Here is a 26,162-nt window from a genome sequence, read left to right as displayed (position 1 = left end):
CACACCTGGACCCCCCCATTGAGCCACCCATACCCAGATTGCCCCACACAGAACCCTCTCACACCACATCTGGTTTTCACACACACACACACACACACACACACAGTCCCTCCCTACTTGGATTCTGCTGAGCTGAGCCTGTTTGCCCCACACCCAGATTGAAAGCCGTAGGTGGGTGAGAGACTCTGTCCCTCTTGCTTACTACCTTGGTGCACCTGGCATGAAGACGTAGGGCCCTGTGGTGTTTGTGGGGCAGGCCCGACCCTTGCATTGTGTCCGGGTCGGGTGCAGTTCATCGCCGAATCTGGGTCGAGAGGGAGGAAAGAGGGGCGCTGCAGGGTCATCTTGCACTTCTGTGCAGCCATTGGCCTGTGCTCCCCACTGCCATGCTGGAGCTTCCACATTTATTTATTGACAAATAAAATATGCAAAATTTTGTAGAACTTTAAAATATTGTGCACAGAATTTTTATTATTTTTTTGGTGCAGAATTCCCTCAGACTGGGTGTCTCACTTTCACTCTCTCACACATATTATATCAATCAAATTAATTAGGAGCTAGAACAGCCCAAGCCATTATTTGAGAGAAAGCTCCCATCACTCAAGGAGAATCAGCCAATCTATAATTAGAAAACAGAAAAGGAGTCCTTGTGGCACCTTAGAGACTAACCAATTTATTTGAGCATAAGCTTTCGTGAGCTACAGCTCACTTCATCGGATGCATTCAGTGGAAAAACATAGGTAAGACAGTTACCCATTGACATCTGCACATATGCCAGATTCTCACTTAATATGTTTTCCTGTCCCCTTATATGTTGTGGGATTGATACCAACTCCAGCAACCAACAATCTCAGTAATGAGAGAGAACTAAAGACCCAAACCAGATATCAGTGATATCAGTGTGGTTTGGTTTGGGTCTTTAGTTCTCTCTCATTACTGAGATTGTTGGTTGCTGGAGTTGGTATCAATCCCACAACATATAAGGGGACAGGAAAACATATTAAGTGAGAATCTGGCATCTGTGCAGATGTCAATGGGTAACTGTCTTACCTATGTTTTTCCACTGAATGCATCCGATGAAGTGAGCTGTAGCTCACGAAAGCTTATGCTCAAATAAATTGGTTAGTCTCTAAGGTGCCACAAGGACTCCTTTTCTGTTTGCGACTACAGACTAACACGGCTGTTACTCTGAAATCTATAATTAGAAATTCTCATGCTACCAACTGGCTAGATCCTCTGAATGCTCCCACATCTTTCTGACCTGGTGCCATAGACCCTCAATTTCATGAGTGCCCTACTTTGAGTTTTGCTTTCCACACCAGGCACGATATCCTGTTGCTGAAAGGAGGAACAGAGACCTGCATGCTTTGCACGTCAGTAATCCAACCAAGTAACGTTAACCTTTTGTTGCATTTACATCTCAAAGTATTTTTGTTCCTCCCATCAACCCTGTCACCCTTAGACAAAACTGTGATAGGATAGGACTTTTACAAACTGGGATCCAGAGCTAGTGTTAATGTGTTAGAAAACTTCCTTTTCTGTCAATCAGATAACTAATTGACTAGAAACTAGGCCATAAGATATGAAAAGAGGTGTGGGGGTGTGTGTGTGTTGTAAAACCACCAGCACAGCTGGCAGCACGCTATTTGATAGTTCAGTTTTTATGCCTTTTCAAGCCTTAACTTCTCTTGAGACTATGTTCTCATCACTAAGGTGGTCTTCGTTCATTGGTAGGGACACTAACAGTAGCAGTACAAGTTTCCATGCGCTTCCTGACCGCTGTTGGTAGTCTGTACATACCTATGGTCTCACGTTCCATCAGTTTGGCATATTCAATGAATACTAAATTCACAGTATGTTTATATTAACTATTTATAGCTTATTGTGTGTAATGTATATGAATTGGGGCTGTCAAACAATTAAAAAAATTAATCAGTTTTAATCACACTGTTAATAGAATACCAGTTGAAATTTATTATAAATATTTTTGGATGTTTTTCTACATTTTCAAATATATTGATTTTTAATTACAACATAGAATACAAAGAGTACAGTGCTCACTTTATTATTTTTTACTACAAATATTTGCATTGTAAAAGGATAAGCAAAAGAGATAATATTTTTCAATTCACACCATACAGGTACTGAAGTATGATCTGTTTATCATGGAAGTGCAACTTACATATGTAGATTGTTTTGTTTTTGAGTGTAGTTATGTAACATAAACAATGTAAAACTTTAGAGTCTACAAGTCCACTCAGTCCTACTGCTCTTTCAGCCAATTGCTAAGGCAAACAAGTTTGTTTACATTTACAGGAAATAATCTTTTTTTTACAGTGCACATATTTTAACTAAAAATAATAATATAACATGAGCACTGTACACTTTGTATTGTAATTGAAATCAGTATATTTGAAAATGTAGAAATACATCCAAAAATATTTATAATAAATTTCAATTGGTATTCTATTATTGTTTAACAGTGCGATTAAAACCGCGATTAATTTTTTGGAGTTAATTGTATGAGTTAAATGGGATTAATTGACAGCCCTAATTGGAATCAAATGTGTATATAATAAAGCAGACTTATTAGTATAGGTTAGAAATCTGAATGAAGAGAATGTAAAATCAGGAACCATCTGCTATTGAGAAATCCACGATTACACAGGCTTCTTTGTTCAACCTGTGTTTAGTCTGTATGAAAAGGAATTTAATAGGAACGAGTGAGCTCTCCTAGTTTGTATACAGAAGAGCTGTAAAGGTTTTGTGAAAGCTGTGACAAAACTAGCATCCCTGAGGAGGAGTGGTTGTGCGTTTTCTTTCACAGCACAGAATGCTTGGTGTCACCCCAGTAACATTACAAATGGGAAAGTCTGACGGAAGTATTAGTGATACATTGGAGGGCCAACGTGTTCCTTTTCAACTGCTAAAGCTCTCTATTGTAGAGATAGGGAAGCTGCCACAAGTTAGTTTTTCCTTCAGTGAGAGAAAGAAAGAAAAACCCTGAAATTATTACAGGTACATAGCTGAATCACAGCAAACAGCTTGCCAACAAGACTTGTTTGCTTAAAACAAAACAAAAAAGCTAGGCCAGCTCTTGGTCAAGAGTTATGAAATCCTACACTAAGTCTGCTTTATCCAAGGAGTCTGGAGTCAGCTGTTCATCTTGTGCTTAAACATGTGCCGAAGAACACTATGGAAGTCTATAATGCACATCTAAGGACCTCCAAGGATTTTTTTTTTCCCCTTGTACTGTCTCCCCAGGCCCTGTAATATGGGGTACTTGGCTGAAGTTAGACCTTAAATGACTGACTTGTACTACTGGCCTTTAGGGAAGGAGCAGAAACATTTTTTTTCCCCAAATTAGGGGCTCACAAGCTTTTTGTATTGCAGCTGTAGAACTGGAAAATTTGTCTTCCAGGCACTTCAAGGGCAGCTACCTAAAGATACCAGTTGCCTTAGTCACCAAGTGTATCTTTTTGATTTGTTTTGGGAAACCTCCAAGTACAATAAAACGCCCTTTCTTTGAGTTTGTCCTCTTCCCCAAGGGTATTCACAGATTTTCATGTTGGCTGTAGGCCCACCAGCAGAAAGAGTGCATTTATAATCCCCTGTGCCTCAGTGATTAGCTTATAAAAGCAAAGTCCTATCCAAGTTCGTCAAAACTTTATTTATCCTTGAAATAAATTTTGTCCTTGATACTTCTCTGGAGTAAATTGAGGCAAACTGTTTTAGCTATTGTGGTAATACCTAGTAAATGTGAAAAACATGCTTGTCAGTATGTGGCAAGGTGAACTTTAGCAGAAGTAAACATACAGCTGATTCTTTGCACGTAACCTTTTGGATACTGTTTTAGTCTCTAGGATTCCCTTAACCAGCATAAAAATGGCTTGCAAAATTATTTTGTCTTGGTGATTTGAAATCTGTTTTTCTTATTGGTGAGTGAAATAGCACTTGTTTTTTTGTTTTTCACCATCATGTTAAAAAGTGGCAGATGTGGGGTTGAGAGGGTTCTACCTGGCCTGGTAAACTTTCATGACTTTCTTGAAGTGTCTGAGAATCTATAACTGAGAGCATGTGTATGTCTCTCCACTTTAAATAAAGCTGAGCAGTTTGTCAGTGTAGGCAGTAACTGTCAAGATGACAACTGTTCACTAATGAAAAATGCTTTGCTTTTAGTGTGGGCATTTTGGGTCCTTCAACACTGTGTCCTTGATCCAGTAAGGAAGAGCTTAGGGTAGTAAACAGCCCAAGTAGAGATAAAGATCCAATCCTGGAAATGTGAATGCCCCAGTGCAGGCTATAGTACAACAAATCAGATTTTTTTTTAAGGGTTTGGCGTCGTTTCCCCAAAGTTCTTTTGCTCATGAGACTATGCAGCCTCACTATTCACAGTAAGAAAAGGAGTACTTGTGGCACCTTAGAGACTAACCAATTTATTTGAGCATAAGCTTTCGTGAGCTACAGCTCACTTCATCGGATGCACTGTTCAGTGTTGATTGTCCTGAAGATGATGAAATGAGGCATGATTGATGGAGAGCTTAGATTATGTTGAAAGCCATAAAGTAGACTTGCTGGGCTTGAATTTGGGGTTACCTTTTTCTTTTAAATCCTCACTCACTTCTGTATCTTTGCCAGCTTAATTTTTTAAGTAATTTTCTGTTCACTGTCGACCAGGCTACAAAGTTAGTCTCAAGCAATGAGTATCCATATCTAGTTAACTCTCTACTCTCCTTAAGACCAGGATTTAAAGAATACTATTTCAAAGTTGTTACATATTTTGAGATCGGTTTTAAGAGCTGTAGCTCACGAAGGCTTATGCTCAAATAAATTTGTTAGTCTCTAAGGTGCCACAAGTCCTCCTTTTCTTTTTGCGGATACAGACTAACACGGCTGCTACTCTGAAAAATGTTGCCCCTGTGAATATCCTGATTCTGATGTTCCATTCCAGTGAGGACTTTCCTTTTTTTTACCTCTGTTATGGTAAACTTTTGGGGAAGACTTGTGTGACTGCTGTACGTGCACTTAAGTACTACAGCAATGTAAGCAGTATAAAAATCCTAGGTATATTTTTAGCCACCATCCAAGTAATTGCAGGGCTTTCTTCTCTTAGAGATAGACTACAGACCATTCTGTAGTCTAGATCTGATCTAAATGTTTAACTGTGGTTACTACTTAGAACCTCATAATCCTGTGTTGGCCTTCTCTCTGAATCCAGAGTTTGGCTTCTGTTTCCTGGCACCCCAGGAACCGTGATCTTTGCTTTCTCTGTTCTGGGCTCTGGCCACACTTAAAAATAAATAAATTGAAATCCTTAGGATTAAGCTGCAGCAATATCCTTTGTGTAAATTGTTTGTAGGATGCTGAACTGCTACAGTTGCTGCCTTTCAGAAAAGACTTAACCATTGGTAGAGATTAATATACTTCCATGTTTTAAAAGAAGTGAGTGTAAAAATGCCATCACTTTTCTTCAGCAGATTTAGTCTTTGTGCATTTTTGGTTCTTTATTTTACTAGCAAAAAAGCCTTTATTCCCCCACAACTCTGGGTGCCTTGTGGTGCTAAGTAAAGTCTCTTCTGTCTCACATCAGTGGAGTTGTTACTAAAATTGCAGTTGCACAGTCTTTTTGTTGATTATGCAGGAATCTGAAACAACACTACCCTTTGTATTATAGGTTGAGTTTACAGAACCTGTAGTTGGGAGGGGGGAGATCGGGAAGGGGAGTGATCTTGTAAATGAAGCAAATTTCACTTCCTAATGCCACTTTTGCCAATCTAAATGCTCATCTTTATCACAAAAGATGTTAAATCCCTGAATATGTAGTGTGCCTGTGAACTGTTCATTTAAAAGACATTGTCAACTTGAAGTCTAATCACTTAAAAAAAAACAGTAGTAGTTTTAAAGGTACTATGCCATCTCTTCAGTTTCCCCTACCAATGTTATGGTATTTACAACTCACTTTCATATTTTTAAAATGTGTATATTTTTCCCCCTGTTGTGTGGATTGGTGGAAAACCCACACAGATGGGCAGAAGATGATGAATGGCTGAAGGAGAAACAGTAAAACTTAGCTATATATGAAGTGCCAGGAAATACACAAAGCAAAACTGAAAAATATTCTCTAATCTTTCTTATAGTAATCTTAGTTGTTTTGTGAGAAACTTTCAGAAAAGAGGTTTAGTTTATTAAACAGTTTCAGTATCTCACCTAGGAGGTGGCTGAATTTCAGTGGTGAAGGATTGAGGCTCTGTATGAATTTGTAATTTCAAAACAAAAACACCAGAATATCTAAAATATCTAATGTAATCTGTTATTAGTGACAAACATCATTACTCTTTGGTGTCTGTCTGTATTAGCTTTTATATTTTTAGAAATCGCTTAATTATCTCTTGCATACATTGAACCAAAGGGATATTTAGTGTAACATTTTAAGTGAACTTTATTTTGTAATATGTTAAATTTAATAATGTAAAAGTAAAATATCTTTTTAAGTTGTATTTTGTAAAGTATTTATTACTTGCATTATTTCTTTATAATTACCTGATCGATGGGTCCATCAATTAGGTAAACCAGAGAGATTTATGCCAGACACATAGGGTATGTCAACACTGCAAAAGAAGATCTATGACTTGGGCTCTTGCGATGGGGCAAAAAATCCTCCCTTGCCAGGTCTCAGAGGACAGGCCTGAGTCCAAACGTCTACACTGCTATTTTCAGTTGACCCAAGCTCTAATACTCACTGCTGCACGTCGTCTCTTGCAGTGTAGAGGTACCCATACTTCTGCCACTTAGTATGAGGGGAAGCAGAGGCAAATGGCTAGCATAAAATGCTCTCTCTGGCTTACCTCTGAACTGTACAACTCTGAGAAGGGTCAAGCAGCAAACCTCTGAAACAATGACTCTTAAGTTTCTTCTGAAACTTACTCAGATCCTTATGGTCACCATCTGTAGACGAACATCTCCTCCTTGCCGAGGCTTTGCTTAGCATGCTTGCTGGAATTCTTGAACACACTCAACAGCACAACTAGTGTGTAGAGCCATCAAGTAGGGAAGAGTTGAGATTTTTTTTTGCCCTGAAAAATGGGCAGCAATGGTCCACATCTACTTGAAGAGAGAAGGTATTCTCTTCAACTATAGGGATTTGTGTGGTTGGTTGCAGAGCACAAGAAGGTGTTGTGGCACTATTGATAGCTAGCAAAGTTTACTTTAGGATGGACAAACCCCAGAAAAGATACTATTCTCGTAGGAAAGGTGTTTCAAAGTAGTTTTCTTTAGTTAAAGAACTGAGGATAAACTAAAACTTGAAGGAAACCTTTATCGCTTTTTTTCCCTCTCGTTTTAGGGTTCGGTCAATGGTGTGCTGCTAGTGACGCCAAATAACATAATGTTTGATCCACATAAAACTGATCCTATGGTCCAAGAGAACGGCTGTGAAGAGTATGGCATCATGTGTCCAATGGAAGAAGTGATGTCAGCTGCTCTGTATAAAGAAATTGTGGACAGCAAAATAAAGGATTCGTTACCCATGTAAGATAGACTAGTATTTGTAAAACTTGGCAAAAAGTTGTATAGCATCTGCATTAGTAACTATATAGTAAAACACAGTAAACTTTTTTTGAGAATATCAAAGATTAACTTGGAGAGACCTGGAAAACTGCTTTATTATTTTCATTTTCTTGGTTTATTGTATGTTCTACATACATCAAATGAATTATAGCTTCCTCATCTCCTGGGCATCATCAACTATTTAGAAAGTTAGCATTTGGCAATAATTAATATATTTTTGCCCTATATTTACAATTGCTTTCCTATTCTAATGGTTAACAAACTAACTGTTTGATGGTGACCACTGCAAAACACAGTAGTTTTGAAATGGCCTGAAATCCTTGAGTAATTTTAGATAGAAATCTTAGTTATATGCTTCATGGTTGACTTCCAAAGAAGCAAACGTGCCTTTTTTTTTTTTTTTTTTTGGTGAAGTATAAACGGGACTGAATTTTTTTTCTGCCTCTTTTTTTTTTTTAAAGTAGTATCAGGAATACAGTGAACAGCAAAATAAAGGATTCATTATCTATATAAATGCTGGAGCACTGGAAAATGGAGCAGGATCTTTCTCACCCTAAAGTCAATTGATGTATAAAAGGAGTCTGAAGCTTAAGCAAAGAGCCTTTTTCCTAAATGTTCATTATGTAATAAGCGTGGGGCTTTTTAGTTTTTGTTTATAAAACTTTAAATCGTCTGTCCCCAAATTCCTTCCTCTCAATTTCTTTGGGTTTATTTTAGTCAATTGGTGTTATCCTGCTAGTTCTCCAGTTGTCCATATTTTGATCAAAAACAGAGTAAATGAGACCTGACTATCTTAACATTAAAACAAGCAGAACTTTTTAAAAAATCGGGCTACTCTTAGAAATCATAAAACAGAAGGGCACAAACACTTTACAGGGTATCTTTTTAGGCTGTTTACCTCCTATGTGTAACTCTTTCAAAAGTGCCTTGTTAACGAATTAACATATATTCTTGTGTTGTAAGTCAAAGGTAAAGCAATAATGTGTCTTTGAAAAAATGCCAGAGGAAGATAACCCGATGATGTGGATCAAAATGCCATCTGTAACATCTGTTCAAATGTATTTTTTTCAAACCACGTACATTTTCAGAGGGAAAACTGATGTTAGACTTTGGCTGTGGCTACACTACAGAGCTTACAGCGGTGCAACTGCGCTGCTGTAGCACTGCGAGTGCAGATGCTCTAAGCTGACGGGAGAGCTCTCCTCTTTATTTAATTACCCCAGCCCCTGCGACTGGGTGTAACTGTGTCGGGGGGAAGAAGCTCTCCTGCCAACATAGTGCTGTCCACACAAGCGCTTAGGTCAGTGTAACTTGTGTGTGCGGGTGTGTGTTCCAAGACGTATTAACTTTGAAATCTACTTCTTTAAAAATCTACTGTAAAACAACATGCCAAAGATCCTGAGAAATCTGAGCTGTAGACTTTGTTTTTTCTGTCACAAGTTCTGTAAACCAAAAGAATGAAAATGGGGGTTTAGAATTTGTGGCTCACTCTGTTAGAGTAAATCAGGGTTTATGCAAGAAGTCTGCAACTCTGCAGTCAAAAATTTAAGCCAAAAATTTCAAAACTGGATATTATAAAACTAGGCAACTTGCTTTCATCTTTATGGTGTCAAAATAAGTATTTCCTAAAAATCAGGTGTGTGCATACAGATATGGAGTAGGCACTTGAGTGTGAATATTTCGGTCTTAGAGTGCTAACATACTCAAAATTCATTGTTCGTGAATAGAGCTGGGCAGGAAATGGTTTTCCTGTCCTGGGAAAATATTTGGGATTTAAAAAAATGTTACTGTCCCTTTATTGGGGTGAAAAGTTGAAATCATGAAAATTTTCACAAATTGACAAGCCAGAAAATTGAGTTCAGGTCACTTAAAACATACTACCATATTTCAATTTTCACCATTTAAATTTAAAATTTTTCCCCTCTAATAGTCTTAAATTTAGAAACAAAGTAGATTCATACCAAGAAACTTGAATTATTTGTTTAGAAAATATCAAAATGGGCCACTTCAATTTAATTAAAAAAAAAAAAAAGTTTCAAGTGAAGAAATTTATGGAAGTCATCCCATAGCAGGGAAAAGTCTTGGTTTCAACGAGTCAGTGTTTTTTGACTGAAAAATAATTTGCCAAACATTCCCAACCAGCTCTCTACTTGAACGGCACTTGGATGTTGGGCAGAAGGGGAGCGATATAAGTACCTACAATGAAATTTGCAATTCAATTTCCTTTATTCTTTACCTCTACCACCAGATGCTCCCTCTTTGCTCTACAAGTTAAGTAATGGGTCTCAAGAACCCAGGAAATACCCTTATAATTTTGCCCAAGGAGACGTTCTGCAGCATGGTAAAATAGGGACAGTCAGGCTACACAATTGCTGGTACGTTGAGATGCACTTGTCTAGCTATGCTGCATTCTCTGTGGCTCTAAAAGACTTTGGAAGCCAACCAGAAACAATGTCCTCTGGACAAACTGAATTATAGGGCTTGTAATGACATAGAGGTGGTATAAAGAAGCTATAAAAATGACCCAAAATGTCTCATGAAAATTGAGTCTCTTTATAGAAAATTTAACTGTGCTGTGTAATTGGGAGGAGAAAGGGAGAGTTGTGAAATCTCCCAGTAGATCTTTGTTGAGAAGTCCTTCCTGATATTTAAGAAAGTCTGGCTTCAGTTTCATCCTATTACTCCTAGTTCAGAGCACCTTATATTGTTGTTAACATTTCTTTCCCTTCTTAGTGTTTATTTGTGCTACTGTGTCACTCTCCCAACCCTAGTTAGAGAAAGCTAGATGTATTTAACTCTTATTTTTTCCTAGTGAGTTATTTTATTTTTTTCTTTGATAAGTGGGTGGGAGATTCCGTGCCTAATAATGAATTGCTGAGAACTGAATGCAGTATTTCAGGTGTGGTCTCTTTAGAGCTGAGTTAGATGGGGACTGTCAACTCGATGCTGCTTTGTTATTGCCCGAAATCACTTCTGCCTACATATGAATCTTTGGTGTACTTTGCTGAGTTTTCCAAAGCATTGCTGTTTTCCAGGTTTCTCTGGAATGACTATTTCATCATAATATTCAGAGTTGCACTTCATATTTCTTTCTGTGCTTGACACCTAAGTCATATTAGTGTTTCTTCAGCCTCATGTTTTTACAACATTTCAAAATTTAAGCTTGCTTGTTTATAGCGTATGTGGTACTATGGGTGTGTCAGATGTTTTAGATGTGTTTACAACTGGAGCCAGTCCCTGAATCAGGCAGCTGAAGCTCAGAAAGTCATAAAGAACTGAGTGATGATCCAGTCATTTTCCTATTCATTTTAAGAAATTGGACGAATCCTCTCAAGTTTACTAGCCATTCAGCCTGAATGCAGTGTCATTGAATAGCATTGTGGACTAACAGAACTCCCAATAAGACTAATAGGACATACAGTAACTCCCCACTTAACATCCTCTCCCTTAACGTTGTTTTGATTTTACGTCCCTGCTCCGTTACAGAACGTGCTGTTTAAAGTTCTGCAATGTTCTGCTATAACGTCATTTGGCTGCCTGCTTTGTCCACAGCTGGCAGACCCCTGATCAGCTCCCCTGCGCCCCCCCCCCAGCACCTCCCGCCTGCTGGCAGACCCCGCCCGCGGGTCAGTGCCTTCCCACTCCTCCCACCGCCTCCTGCCCGCAGCAATCAGCTGGTTTGCAACATTCAGGAGGGAGGGGGAAGGAGCAAGGACTCAGCGTGCAGGCTCCCCCTGCCTCCTGAATGCCACAAACCAGCTGATTTGCTGCGGGCAGGAGGCAGGGGAGGAGCAAGGATGAGGCATGCAGAATAAAGGGAACAGCCGGGGGAGAAGAGGCAGGTTATGGGTGGAGGCCTGGGGGAGGGGATGGAGTGGGCATGCCGAGGGTTGATCCCCTTTGCCCCCGGTGCTTGCACAGTAGGGGAAGCTGCAGCTGCTGCTACACAATGTGCTTCTCCTAGCCTATGGCACCTTCAGCCTCTTTGCCTGCCTCATTGTCTGCAGAGCCAGTGGGTTGTGCCTGTGTGGGGTAAGGCGGGGGCACCTCCCATTGCTTCATACTCAGCAATGATTATTGTAGTATTAAATTGTTTCTTTAAAATTGTTTAAAACTTATGCCTGTATTAAGTTTTGTTTAAAATGTACATAATGCCTTTTTTCTGGCCAAAAAAGAAAATTCCCTGGAACCTAACACCACCTCCTCCCCCTTCACCCCACCCCCCCCCATTTATATTAATTCTTATGGAGAAATCTGATTCGCTTAACATTGTTTCGCTTAACGTCGCATTTTTCAGGAACATAACTACAGTATTAAGTGAGGAGTTACTGTATTCCCAGTACGTTCATTGGGCCAGTGTAATAATCTACATATTTACACATAGCAAAAGTACCTTAAAAGAAACATCTGTATAGGCTTGAGAAGATTTTTCAGATATTGGCTCTGGAATCTCATTTCTTTTGTTACTGGTTCCCAAATGTAAATACTGCAGCTGGCAAGCTGATTTTTCTTTTACTATTACATTATTTTTTCCTAGTGACTGAGCTCAGAATTACACATTTACAAAGTAAGATGGCTTCAGAGGCATTTATGTTCAGATCCATAACTCCTGGAGAGAGGACGCTTTTCATGTTCTATAGTCTAAATGCTTCGTCACCTTACAGTTTGTGGAATTAAAAAAGGAATATTTAAAAATTCACACCTGCCTTCTGTAAAATCCTTGTGTGTCATGTTGCTATCTTGGTTGTAAACATCTAAATAAACCCAAACCTCTGGCAGCCCCATTACTATAGCAGCAATCCAAATGCTGCTATGCTATGGCTCCTGAAAAAGTGAGTCATGTTTGTAAAATCGCAGCAGCATGAGACTCAAATTAAAAAAAATCTTTATCTGGAGCTGTGGTAGCAGTAGCTAAATTAGATTAGCAAACTATTTAATTTGGTTAAAGATCGCTTCTGATTGGCTTTCCTATTTCTCATTTATTTCTGCTTCTGCAGATTCTCTCCCGATTATCTACTTGAAGAATTGCTTTCCCCCTCCTCGTCATTTCAAAAACTCATTCAATTTTGTAAGCTTCAACAATAAAAACCTGAGACCTTGCACCAACTTTCTTATTTGTAAGGAATTTAGAATTCACAAAAGCTAAAGGGCTCATGTCAGTCTGTGTAGGCGTGAGGCATCTTTTGATTTAGTTAAGATCAAATATATGCTGAGGCTTGCAAGGAATATATTTAGCAGTATTTATATTCCATATAGATTTTGGAGACTGAGCATTAAGATTGCTTAAATGCATTTCCTATCAGTAACTAAAAAATTGAGGAAATTGTCAGTTTAGGACATTACCATCCAAACACACTTTAATTCATAGCTTACTACCTAAGCATTATAAGGCCATGTCTACACTTACCAAGGATCGACACTGCTGTGATCAATGTAGTGGGGATTGATTTAGCAGGTCTAGTGAAGACCCGCTAAATTGACTGCAGAGCACTCTCCAGTCAACTCCAGTATTCTACCAGAACAAGAGGAGTAAGGTAAGTCGACGCGAGACCATCTCCCGTCGACGCAGCTCGGTGTAGACACCGCAGTAAGTCGACCTAAGCTACTTCGACTCCAGCTACATTATTTGTGTAGCTGGAGTAGCGTGACTTAGGTCGACTTATCCTGGTAGAGTAGACAAGGCCTTAATCTGAAATGCAGGCTGAAACTTAATTCCAACCTCCTATCTTAACAATTATACAATATATACTTAAAGAAGATGTTACCTGTACTGGTAATGGAATCTGAATCTTACTAGGAATTTAATTCGTTTGATATATGTATTGTGGGATAAAATGTTCTGAAGATGCCTTTCAAATGGAAGGTGAGTTTTTTTGCTTCTTTCCCCAGAGGATGGGACCTTAGGGCACAGACTTCCTAGAAGGCACTAGACAACAGGCACTTTCTAGAATTTTGTTTTGTTTACTTCTGACTGCAAAAAATACAAGTAAATATATACTTATTGTCCCCATCTTCTCCTGGTACTCCATATCCTAGCACCACTTGTGCTAGTTTATTCTGAAACCTCTACCTTCAGGTTGGTAATACATAGTGTTGGTGTCTTATCCTATGAATAAATGGTCAGCTTTATACTTACTGTAATGTACCTTTTGTATTTGGCCAGGTCTAAATCGACTATACTAACAAATCCTCCTAGTGTACTAGTTCCTTGAGTGACAAAACCTCATTATGTCAGTATAACTGTCTATACTAGAGCCTTTGCTGGTATATAAGTGTTGCTCCCCTCTCCTGCACCTCCTCCAAAAAAAATAAAAACCCCAATAACTGATGTTACTAAACTGGCAAAATCTGTTGTAGACAGAATAAAAGTCACTTTGTGGTGATAACTTGGACTCTCCTTTGCTTCACAGAGATGTAGAACCATTATCTGTAAGGGACCTCTGCCATTTCAAGAAAATTACAAGAAGCAGTACAGATGAAATGGATTCAAGGGTTCGGGATGCAGGGAATGACAGTGCCAGCACAGCCCCTCGGAGCACAGAGGAGTCTCTTTCGGAGGATGTGTTCACAGAATCGGAACTCTCTCCAATATGCGAGGAACTTGTTTCTTCAGATGAGCTTCGACAAGACAAATCTTCTGGTGCCTCATCAGAATCTGTCCAAACAATAAATCAAACTAGCGCAGAATGTTTAACAATTTCAGACTCGACTGATGTTCCCAGTGACTTAAAATCCAGTGTCGACCTGCCTGTAAGTGACAGTGGGTTTGTTACTCATATTGTGGGTTCAGAAACTGTTGAAATGGCAATACAGGAGGACACTGTAGGGGAAAAAGTTACAGATGCTCATCAACCATCTTCGCAAGAAATGCAATCCAGTAAAGGATGTGGCACAGATGTAGATGTAGTCATTGATCAGGATTCCACACTAGAGAAAACACACAAAAGAGAGTGTGAGATAAAAGAGCAATGTCTACTTTGTGAAGACATCACAGACTCTCAAAAAAAAGAGACCATTACCAAGGGAAAACTAGTGAAAGAACTAACTCGAGATTCAGACATAGACGTTGAAGAGCTTCGTGAACTCTGGAGGATTCACACTATGCAACAAACCAAGCAGCAAAGAGAAAACATGCAGCAAGATTCACAAAAAGAAATTAAGCACAAAATGGAGGTTGCAGAAGATGGACAAGTGGAAGGTAACTGAGTCAAGGTCTAAGGTTATAGAATAAAATAAACATGAAAATATTTTTCTCCCGTCCCCCCATCACCACAACAAAAAAGCTGCTGCTTTTAAAAGTACTAAACTTTCAATGCATGCTAAAGAAAACCTCATCTGCCTGTATGTGCATACTGAAATGTCTCCCTGGCTTGATGACAGAATATAATTCATACTACTTAGGGGAAGGGTTACTATTGGAGTAATTGGATAGAGAGAGGGGGAGACTTGGATTTGCATTCTTCCAGTCAGTGTCTCAGACCTTGTGTTCACAGCTGTGTTAAACTTAATGAAGAATCAAATCAGCTGATATAATGAGGACTGTGGCTGATGGATCAATGTAGAACCCAAGACCAGTTGTGATCCTTGGTATGTCAGTTAAGTGATTAATACATGGGCCCAGGAAGGCGCTCTATGGTTGGATGAATTTAACCCTTGGTACTGGACATATGAGTTAAATGAGAACTCTAACTTTTTGAGTTTCATAGCCTTTTGGGGACTCGAATCTCTATCTTAACATTACATCAACATATAATTTTCTGCATTTCACTTAGGCCACGTCTATACTACCACTTATGTCGGCAAAATGTATCTTGCTTGGCGTGTGAGAAAACACATGCCTGAGCAACATACGTTTTGCCGGCATAAGTGGTAGTGTGTACAGCGCTGTGTCAGCGGGAGAGCTTCTCCTGCCAACATAGCTACTGCTGCTTGTTAGGGGTGGTTTAATTATGTTGATGGGAGAGCTGTCTCGCGTTAGCATAGAGTGACTACACGAGAGATCTTGCAGCAGTGCAGCTGCATTGGTACAGCTGTTGTCACTGCAAGCTCTCTAGTGTGGACATGGCTTTACTCATATTTTATCATTCCTTTATGTTTGATGCTGAAATAGAATAAGATTAAACATACAAACGCCTTTCCCAGTACAGGAGCCAAATACAGAATTAATTCTCATATGTGGAAAATGAATTTTTAGTTTTCCGCACATCTTCATTCCTCTAAAAGGTCGGTTCTTCAAGTCTTTGCTTATGTCGATTCCATTCTAGGCGTCTACATGCATGGTTATCGGAGATTTTTGCCTTGGGGTCAACTGTGGTGCTCCCTTGAGTGCCACATTCATGTGTCGGTATATCAGGCACCACCAGCCCTATGCCCTCTGTTCCTTCTTACCACCGATGGTAGGTAGTCAGACCACCTTTCCTTGCATAACGAGGGCTAGCGATTTCGGCTCTTCTGACTTTGAGCCTTAGGGCCTTGTAAATAGTTTGTTTATAGTAATTCACTTCTAACTACCCTTCACAACTACTGAACGCTAGAGTCCTACTGGGGACTTCACCCGAGCCAGGGCATACTCCAGTCTCCGGGGTTTAAGCCTTGCTTGGATTACAACAGGCCTATGCCTGTTACTGACCCACACAGCAGTTGCCTCAGGTGCTTGGGGGAATCATATGTGAAGGACAAATATTGTGTTTGTAAAAAATTTCGACCCAGAAAGAGCGTGATATCTGTTTTGAGGGTTCTCCTCCTGGAGGCTGCCCTCCGACCAGCTTCTGAGCCATCCCGGCCAGACTCTGCCCCTGGTACTTCGGCCTCTGTGCATAGCGCACTCCTGGCACTGGTGCCTAGAAAGACCAAGAAGCACGGCTCTCTGGTACCAGGCAAAGGACCAGTTTGGGCTGCCCACCCACACTGGAGCCACATGGATGTGCCTCCCCAGTCGGGGCCCTTAGCCCCCCCCAAAGGATCCACTGCCAACTTCTGGGCGCAGTAGGGGATCCAGACTTGTGGCGAGATCAACGCCTTCCCAGGCTCTCCCAGTGCTTAGAGAGCAGAGGCCTCTACCAGCGCTGCTGGCACTCCGTGTGCCGCAGGAAGCAGCAAAGGCTCCATATGAGGGCAAGCCAGCTGTCAAGACCCTCCACAGGCAGTTGAGCATGGCCGATCTCCTGAGCCACGGCAGCGCTCTCCAACTCCATGCCACAGATCTCTGAAGGGTTCGAGTACCTCCAGGCTGACTGGTCATCTCTGCAGCTGATGAGGAGGACAGGCAGGGGCACACCAGTTCAACCCCCAAAAATGAAGAGGCTAAAAGACTGGTCCTTTTCAGGAGGAAAATGTATTTGACAGCCAGCCTGCAATTCCGGGTGGCAAACCACCAGGCTCTCTTGGGCCGGTACAATTTTAACTTACGGGACTCCCTCTGTAAATTCAAGGAGTCCCTCCTCCAAGATTTGGCCCAGGAATTCGGCACCCTGGTGGAGGAGGGTACTGCAGCAGCGAGGTGCTCTCTTCAAATGGCGTAGGTCATGGCTGACTCTGCGGCTAGGGTGGTCACATCAGCGGTGGTCATGAGGTGCAGCTTCTGACTTCAGATTACTGACGTGTCCCAAGAAATGCAGACTTCAATCCAGGACCTCCCATTTGAGGGGAATGGACTCTTTGCAGAGCAGACAGATGCGAGGCTGCATGGGTTGAAGGATACTCGTGCCACCCTTTGCTCGCTGGGTCTGCATACGCCTCAGTCTGCGAGGAAGCAGTTCCGGCTGCCCTTGCCACCAAGGTCTTGGGAACCTTGACAGGGGTCAGCAAGGAGAAGTGATAGACACAAGCTTTAGTCGTCGCTGCCCCTCCTCCTCCTGCTCACCCTGTGCATCCAGGCTCAGCAAAGCATCCTGGGGGCCAGAAGCACTCATTTTGAAGGCGCTCTCCGGAGCGACGACCCAGTCAACTCCCCGGATCCACCTTGTTCTTTCCTCAACCGTCTTCGTCCTTGCCATATGGCCTGGTTGCAGGTCACTTCGGACCGCTGGGTGCTAGAGATAGTATCTTGGGACTATACCCTGCAATTCTCGGCCAGATCAGACCTGATCTCCCATGTGAAAAACCATCCACTCACCACAGCGCACATCTGCCTGCGGTGGTTGGGCCACGTGGCTGCATGTACATACATGGTCAGTTGTGTCTGGCTCTATCTCCGGCCTCTGCAAGCATGGCTGGCATCAGTCTACATCCCCAACAGGCATGACCTAGACCGGGTAGTCAGGGTGCCAGATCACATTCGATCATCCCTGGATTGGTGGTTGGACCCCAGGTCGGTGCTGGAGGAAGTTCTCTTTGCAGCTCCATCGCTGACCCTGGTCTCTTATGCTTCGGACTTGAGCTGGGGAGCCCATCTCGGCGAGCTCAGCATGCAGGGCCACAGGTTGCAGGACGATCTGGCTCTCCATATCAACGTCAGAGAGCTCGGAGCGGTTCGTCTGTCCTGTCAGTCTTTCTTGCCCCACTTGAAGGGCAAGATGGTGCAGGTCCTGACGGACAATACTGCTGCAATTTATTAAATCAACATACAGGGTGGAGCCAGGTCGTCGGCCCTTTACACAGAAGTTCTCTGCCTTTGGGACTTGTTGTGTGTGGCGTGCTGTTCATCTGGTAGCCACACACCTGCCCAGGACCAGGAGTGTATTAGCGGATCACTTCAGCAGGACCTTCTCATCTTGCGACGAGTGGTCGCTCCATCCGGAGGTGGTCAATACAATCTTCCAGAAGTGGGGGACTCCCCAGGTGGATCTTTTCAAGTCCAGGCAGAACAGGAAATGCCACATGTTCTGTTCGATCCTGGGGATGGGATGGGCCTCCCTGTCAGACGCATTTCTCATCCCGTGGTCAGGGACTCTGATGTATGCCTTCCTGCCAGTGCCATTGAGTCACAGGGTGAAGATCAAACAAGACAGGGCGCAGAGGTTCTCAAACAAATTTTTTTGGTGGCCTCAGAGTGTGGCCACCAACTCTGGCTGGTGGCCATGCTGACAATTTTTTCCTAAAATATTTAATTAACTTTAGGAAAAACAAATAAATATGCACATATACATGTCCAAATCATTGTAATTTATTTATGTAGGGTTTTTTCAGACTCAGTAATAAAAATTGACAGTTGTCTCTATTCTTTATTGGACATAAAGATAATAGAAACACAAATAAGGTGCTTTGCATGTTCTTGCCTTTTTTGTTTTTTTCTTTTGGTTGTGCTTTTTTCCCCCTAAGACTTGCTAGCTGGTAAGTCTTCTGCTGTGAAGTGATATTTGTATCTTTTGTTAATATCACTTTTCACAGCAGTCTTACTCAACCCTAGAAAGCCCTGGGACAAATTAAGCCCTGGATGGGGAGGTGGGCAGGGAAGCAGTGGGGCCCAGGGACAATGGGGGGGGGCGGGTAGGGGGTGGTGAGCCTGGAGCCGGAGCCTGAACCAGAGCCCGCCACAGCTTGGACAGAGCCTGAAGCCCCATGGTCGAAGCCTGCCTCCCCCACCACCCGGGGAAAGTGGGGAATTCACCAGCTGCCTGCACCTCTGGTGTTTGTCTCCAGAGGGGGGCAGGGCTCAACTGCTGCTGACAGCCATGGGAGGGGGCCGCTTATTTGCGCCCACCCCCATCACAGCCCAGGAGGCAGTGGCTGCAAGAAAAGGACCTGGTGGTTGCATGCAGCCACAGTGGCTGCATTTGAGGAAACACTGTACCTAATAGTCCTCATGTGGCCTCACCAGCACTGGTTCAGCACGCTGCTGGACCTTTTGGTAGCCGCCTCGCTGCAGCTGCCTCTTCGGCCGGATTTGCTGTCCCAGAACCACGGAAACCTGGCGGCACTACATTTGACAGCATGGCTAAACGCGGACAAACCGGAATGCTCGGCCCGGGTTCAGCAGGTCGTGCTGGGTAGCAGGATACTCTCCACCAGAGCAACTTACCTGGCCAAATGGAAAAAGTTCATGTGCTGGGCCTCGGAATGGCCTATCCAGGCTGAGCAGGCCTCCGCAGGAGATCTTGGATTATCTTCTGCACCTTAAGCTCCAAGGTTTGTCCCTGTCCTCAATCAGGGTCCACCTGGCCAATATTTCAGCTTTACCCCTCCATTCCATGGCAATTCAGTCTTCGTTCACAACACGACAGCCCGATTTTTGAAAGGTCTGGAGCGTCTCTACCCGCACTTCCAGGATCCCGTCCCTCCCGGGGACCTGAATCTTGTGCTGTCAGGACTCCTGGGACATCTCTTCGAGCCTCTGGCTTCCTGATCTCTCCTGCTTCTCTCCTGGAAGGTTTTGTTCCTGGTTGCAATATCGTCAGCCTGCAGGATGTCTGAGATCAGGGCACTTACTTCAAAACCAGCCTATACAGTATTCTACAAGGATACGGTCCAGTTGCGTCTACACCCGGTGTTTCTGCGCAAGGTAGTGTCCCAATTTCGTACCGACCAGGACGCATATTTACTTGTCTTTTTCCCAAAGCCTCATAAATCGGAAGAGCAATGCAGGTTGCATGTCCTGGACGTCGGGAGGGCGCTGGCCTTCTACATTTATGGAATGGCTTTGTTCTGTCAGTTGATGCAGCTCTTTGTTGCAGTAGCAGACAAAATGAAGGGTCGCCCAGTGTCTGCTCAAAGGTTGTCATCCTGGATCACTGCCTGCATCCGTTACTGTTATGAGCTGGCAAATGTGCCTCCACCAGCAGTCGTGAGGCACACTCGACTGCGGCATCATTAGTGGCCTTCCTGGTGCAGGTTCCAATCAAGGAGCTCTGTAGGGTGGCTACCTGGTCGTCGTCTGTCCACACATTCGCATCTCATTATACACCTGCCTAGCAAGCTCAAGACAATGCTGGCTTTGGTAGAGCAGCGGTGCAAGTTGCACAACCGTGAACTCCAAGCCCACCTCCATGGACACTGCTTGTGAGTCACCTGGAATGGAATCTATATATGAGCAAGCACTTGAAGAAAAACGGTTGCCTGTGTTTTCGTAACTACTGTTTGAGATGTGTTGCTCATGTCCATTCCATTACGTGTCCTCCTGTCCCTTTGTTGGAGTTGCCGGCAAGAAGGAACTGAGAGGGTGTAGGGCCGGCGGTGCCTGATGTACTGACACGTGAACGTAGCACTCAAGGATGCGCCACAGCCGATCCTACAGATACCACTAAGGCAGAAATCTCCGACCGTGCACATGGGCGCGCACACACCTAGAATGAAAGGAACACTAGTAACACATCTCAAAGAACAACAGTTACGAAAAGGTAGGCAACAGTTTTTTCTGTGTGGTTTTAGTTGCAAATTACTGCGACAATCTTTGAGTGTAACTCAAATCAAAACTTGCAGTTTGTCAAGAATGTAAAATCTCTGGCATTATTTCTACATACAAATCTTTCACATTTTGTGGTTTTGTTTTTTTTAATTGTCTGGTCATTTTATGATGCACTAATGGAGAATTAGCACTTTAAACCATGCGCTATGTATCGGGTTTAAAAAAAAAAACTCAGGATAGTACTTATATGAAACATAACTCTGAAAGAATGTTCACGTTCAAGCCAGTCCGTATATATCATTAAAAATACTAATATGTTTAATTAAATATATTCTTGGGCTGGCTGGACTTCCTTCTATATCTCAACATCTGGTGTGGTTAGCTGTTTGATCTAGTTACAGAAGTAACTGCCTTTTGGAAGGTCACCCCATATAATTGCTGTATCATTCTGTGGTAATAAGTTTGACTTTAATACCCTAAATTGTTACGGGAAGTGTTATATTACACACTATGTCCCCTAGCTGGGCTTGGCAATTTTGGATTGTATCTTTAGTAAGATCACAGGGAAAAGTTCTCCCAGGGCTCCCATCCCCACATCTTAATGTTGTTACTAATAGTCCCATTATTGCACTAGGCACCATTCAGAAACTTTTGAAAGGACATCTCATATTTAATAAAAGGAGGACTTGTGGCACCTCAGAGACTAACAAATTTATTTGTTAGTCTATAAGGTGCCACAAGTCCTCCTTTTCTTTTTGCGGATACAGACTAACACGGCTGCTACTCTGAAACCTGTCATATTTAACGACATTTTGAATGTATAGTTCAGTTTGCATAAAAATGCTTGCAGAAAAATATATAGACAAAACTTTGTTATAGTTATACCTATTCATTAATGATCTGAAAAAAGAGGTGAACAGAGAAAGTTCTGAAAACTATACTAAATTATTCAAGCTAGTTAAGTAGAAAGCTGACTGCAAAGAGTTACAAAAGGATCTCACAAAACTGGGTGAAGGGGAAAAAATGAAATTCAGTGTTGATAAGTGCAAAGTAATGAACACTGGAAAACATAATCCCCAACTAGGCATACAAAATGATGGTGTCTAAATTAGGAAGATCTTGAAGTCATTGTGGGTAGGTACCTGAAAACATCTGTTGACTGTGCAGTGGCAGTCAAAAAAGCTAACAGTGTTAGGAATCATTAGGAAGGGGATAAGATCGTATGACAGAAAGTATCATAATGACTTTATATAAATCCATTGGTATCCCCAGACCTTGAATATTGAGTACAGGGCTCAATCAATGGTGGTCTCATCTCAAAAAAGATACATTAGAATTGGAAAAGGTATAAAGAGTGGCAATAAAAATGATTAAGGGTATGGAACTGCTTTCATATGAGGAGAGATTTAAAAAAAACTGGGAATGGTCAACTTAAAAAAAGGGGCGACTAAGGTCAGGTTTAGGATAGAGGTCTATAAAATCATGACGATATTGAGTTGGTGCATAGGGAAGTGTTGTTTTACCCCTTCACATAACACAGGAACTTGGGGTTACCCAATGTATTTAAGAGGCAACAAACTTAAAACAAACATAAGGAAGTACTTCTTCACATTAGGCACATTCAAACTGTGGAACTTATTGCCATGGGATGTTGTGAAGGCCAATAATTATTAAGGGTTCAAAAAAGAATTAGATAAGTTCATGGAGGATAGGTCCTTCAATGGTTTTTAACCAGGGTGGTCAAAGATGCAGCCCTGTGTGCCAGGTGTCCCTAAACCTCCAACTGCTAGAAGCTGGGACTGTACAATGGGATGCTAACCTTCATACCATTAGGATGCTTAAGATTGCTATTCAAACGTGTGTACATGATCTGGGAATCATTTTATAATACAACATTTAATTCATGGGAAATGGAGAAACCACAGAAGGATTTTTAAACTATTTAATTTGTTGTCCAATATTATTTTGATTATATGATTCTCTTTGTTTTTCCATATGTTTGTGTATTAGCATAGAGCTCCCCTGATGTTGGAATCAGATAAGATACATGGAATATAAATTTCACTCTCAGGGCTAGGTCCACATATTTTCAGTGTGGGTTGTTGCCTCTCTGTAGCTATAGAGGGCAGGGTCAAAGCCAATTGCGTGGCTGACAAGGAACTAGCCACCACTTTCAGAAGTCCCACTTAGTTTTGTTCTGCCTCCTACTGGCACCTACTGTGAGGTGTTTTGTTTTCTTTTTTTTTAAGAGGGGGGCAGCAAGCTGAAGAGGTGGTTTGTCCACCTCCTAGAATTACCAGAGCAGAGGGTTGGTGGGGGGGGGGGTGTCTGACAGCCAGAATGTTTTTTGAAGGATGGCTGAAAAATGAAGACGGCTGTTCAGCTGCAAGTGGCAGTTACATTGAAGAGGATTGCGCTGTGTGGGAAAACCATAAGCAGGACCAACCAAAACAACCACAAATAGAGGGAGCTGCTAGTTGGTCTTTTTCACTTGTGCACCCTAGGGCAGCATGGGTCTCATCATTCCTCCTCCTTTTTCTTGTTGAGCAATTTGATCTCCTTCCCTTAGCCCCAGGGGAAGTTAGGAATTTTGCACAGGGGGGAAAGAAGAAATTCCCACTTGGGCTAGAGAGCTCTGGAGTTTGGCAAGAAAAGTGCCTTTACCTCAGAGGTTGTCTTCTTGTGAGCCCCAGAGAGCAGCTGAGTGTCCCCTTACAGTCATTTTATCCACTCTGAAAAGAGCAGGGATAAAGAGATGCCTTTTAGCAGAAGAGGTTCACAGGGCTCTCCATGGGATTCAGATTCCCAGTCCCCACCTCCCCCCAAGGAGTAAATTTTAAGAAAATGGGTTCAAGAAAATGTCCGAGAAAATTGGCCTCTTCTTCTGGGGATAGCAGTTCCTCTCACTCGTCACCAAAGAGCACTAGAGCTAAAGGCTCTGCTCACAAGGTATTCATGCAAAAAGGGATTCCAAGGGTATGTCTTCACTACCAACGTTAAAGCGCTGCCGTGGCAGTGCTTTAATGTTGCTGTGTAGTCGCTCCCATGAGGGGAGTAGCTACCAGTGCTGGGAGCACAGCTCCACGTGCTGGTCCACTGTCTACACTGACACTTTACAGCACTGAAACTTGCATCGCTCGGAGTGGGGGTGTTCTTTCACACCTCTGAGCAAGAAATTTTCAGCGCTGTAAAGTGGCAGTGTAGACAAGGCATAGGTGTTTCTGGGCTGTTTAGCCTTGGGGGTTAGGGCTTTGTAGTAGGATTGTTGGAAACTACTTCTGATACTCAGGTGGCTGGTTGCAGCAGCTTCAGCTTAACTGGTCTGGGAGGGCCTCTCTGGCATAATGCCTCGGGGCAATAGAGGAATAGGAATAGAGACACTGATAGAAAAAAGCTCAAAAATGCCTTGGCTAACTGTATGCCCCTGATGCTGCAGGGCTATGTATCCTTTTTGTGGCGGCTGCTCTAAGTGTGGAAGGGGAGACTGGAGCAAGTCTAAGCCCAGAAAGGGGAACTAACAGTCTTCTGCAAGGCAGATTCCAGCACTAGAAACTACCCCTGTCTGCAGTCACGAGAAGTCCGATGAGCAACACCTGGGGAGGAGACTATTAAAATTAAATACCAATGTTCCTCTCATCCTCATCCTCTCACCCTCTCATCCAGAGATAGATCCTGGATGTGGTTCAACTAGAGTACATCATAGAATGTTTGTTTCTGAATCATCATTTTCTCCCTTCTCCACTATCCTCAAATCCCCAAAAGACAGAAGCAGCAGGTAAACAAACCGGCCTGGCCCGACATGGGCTTTCCCCGCACAAGCGGCAGAACAAGTTTGGGAACCACTGCCCTAGTGTTTTTCATTCTTGTTTGTTTGTTTTGTTTGTTTTTTGGTTTGTTTTCCAAACTTGGTTGTGTTCTCTTTGCTTTTTAAAGGCTTCCTTCTGAATCAGCTTGAAGTGTTGTGGGATTTGGGTATTTAGTCTGTCTCAGAGGCTGTTTATTTTGGTTTGTTCACAATTCCTTTAGCTAAACTTGGCAATTTATACCTAATCACTTGTCCAGTGTTTAGGAACCTAACAGTTCCTTTTAGTTCATTAGAAATACTACAGCAAAATATACAGCTACTTCATCCTGTGTGTTTTATAACTCTAAAATATTTGATAAACGTGCTAATTTTAGAAATGTAAATAAGTCTTAATTCTGCACTGATAAATGCAGAAATTGGTTTCTTGAAATGAAAAGTAACTAATACACATACATTCAGTACACAAGACTGACATACATCTAAATATATACATTAATCTTTTCTCTCGTAAATACGTTGTTTCCACTGTATATTGTATGTCACTTTATTGCTATCTGATCACATTTTGTACATTGGGAAAATGAATTTTTTTTTAAAAAAGGGGGTGGGTTGGAAGGGAGAGTATTCCAGTCTCAGACTACAGGTAAAATTATGTCTTTTTGATGCATGTGATGGGTGCATCTGGCCCTTCGTGACCTGCTGATGGAGGCCACCCAGTCCTACTAGACCCCCCCCCAGGAAGGAGCAGCAAAGGTTGGTCCTCCAGGCCTGCCTAGAGAGGACTTGTGAAAACAGCCAATCAGTGCCTAGCAGACACCAATTAAAGGAGCTACAGGGGCTTAGTAGGGCAGTATCTGCCTGAGACCAGAGGGGCGAGGAAGGGTGCTCCTCTCTGGCCAAAGGAGCTCGACTAGCTTCATTTACTGTCCCTGGGAGAGAGGAGCTGATAACTTTAACCATAAGGTAATGGCTGAAGGTGAAGGGGCCAGGTGGGAGGAGGCCCAGGGAAGCAGCAGTAACTAATTAAAGCAACCAGCGCATGGCTGTTTATAAGGTCCTTTGGGTTTGAACCAGAGTGGTGAGCAGGCCTGGGTTCCCCCACCAGCCACTGGCAAACGGGTCAAGGTTCCTTTAGAAGCTCAAGCAAAGGGCTGAACTTAAAGGGCCCAGAGACTGGGCTGAAGACCCTGGAGGGCATATAGTGTAGATTCTTAACTATTCCAGAAGGGTTCATTTTTGACACTGACTTGGCTGGAGGGCCAAGCTACTGAAGACCTACCTAGTGAGGCTAGCAACCTACAGTGAGTGCCAGGGCAGGAAAAAGATTGCAGTACCACACCCCGCTCCTAGGAAGCCCTCATGAGGTGAGTCATTTTCCCCCTTCTCCCCATTACCGTGCATTTTCAAACATAACTGAAATTTCAGTATGTACTGTGGGATTGAGGTGTGGGGGAGAGAGAAGTTAGAAGTAGTCAAATCTGTGTCGTCGTCTTAGGTTTTAGGTTTTAT

General features: G+C 42.4%; 1 protein-coding gene across 3 annotated transcripts in view; it reads left to right on the top strand.

Annotated features, from left to right (window-relative positions):
• Nucleotides 1–26,162, top strand: part of OXR1 (oxidation resistance 1) — a 404,602-nt gene that overhangs the window by 316,678 nt on the left and 61,762 nt on the right. For all 3 annotated transcript variants that reach the window (XM_077809882.1, XM_077809881.1, XM_077809884.1), the window contains 2 exons: nucleotides 7,343–7,527; nucleotides 13,977–14,764. In XM_077809882.1, coding sequence (XP_077666008.1) covers nucleotides 7,343–7,527; nucleotides 13,977–14,764 — 973 coding nt within the window. The remainder of the gene's footprint in view (nucleotides 1–7,342; nucleotides 7,528–13,976; nucleotides 14,765–26,162) is intronic.

Source organism: Eretmochelys imbricata, chromosome 2 (assembly GCF_965152235.1).
Source record: "Eretmochelys imbricata isolate rEreImb1 chromosome 2, rEreImb1.hap1, whole genome shotgun sequence".
Classification (NCBI taxonomy): domain Eukaryota; kingdom Metazoa; phylum Chordata; order Testudines; family Cheloniidae; genus Eretmochelys; species Eretmochelys imbricata.
This window is presented reverse-complemented; position numbering and strand designations above follow the sequence as displayed.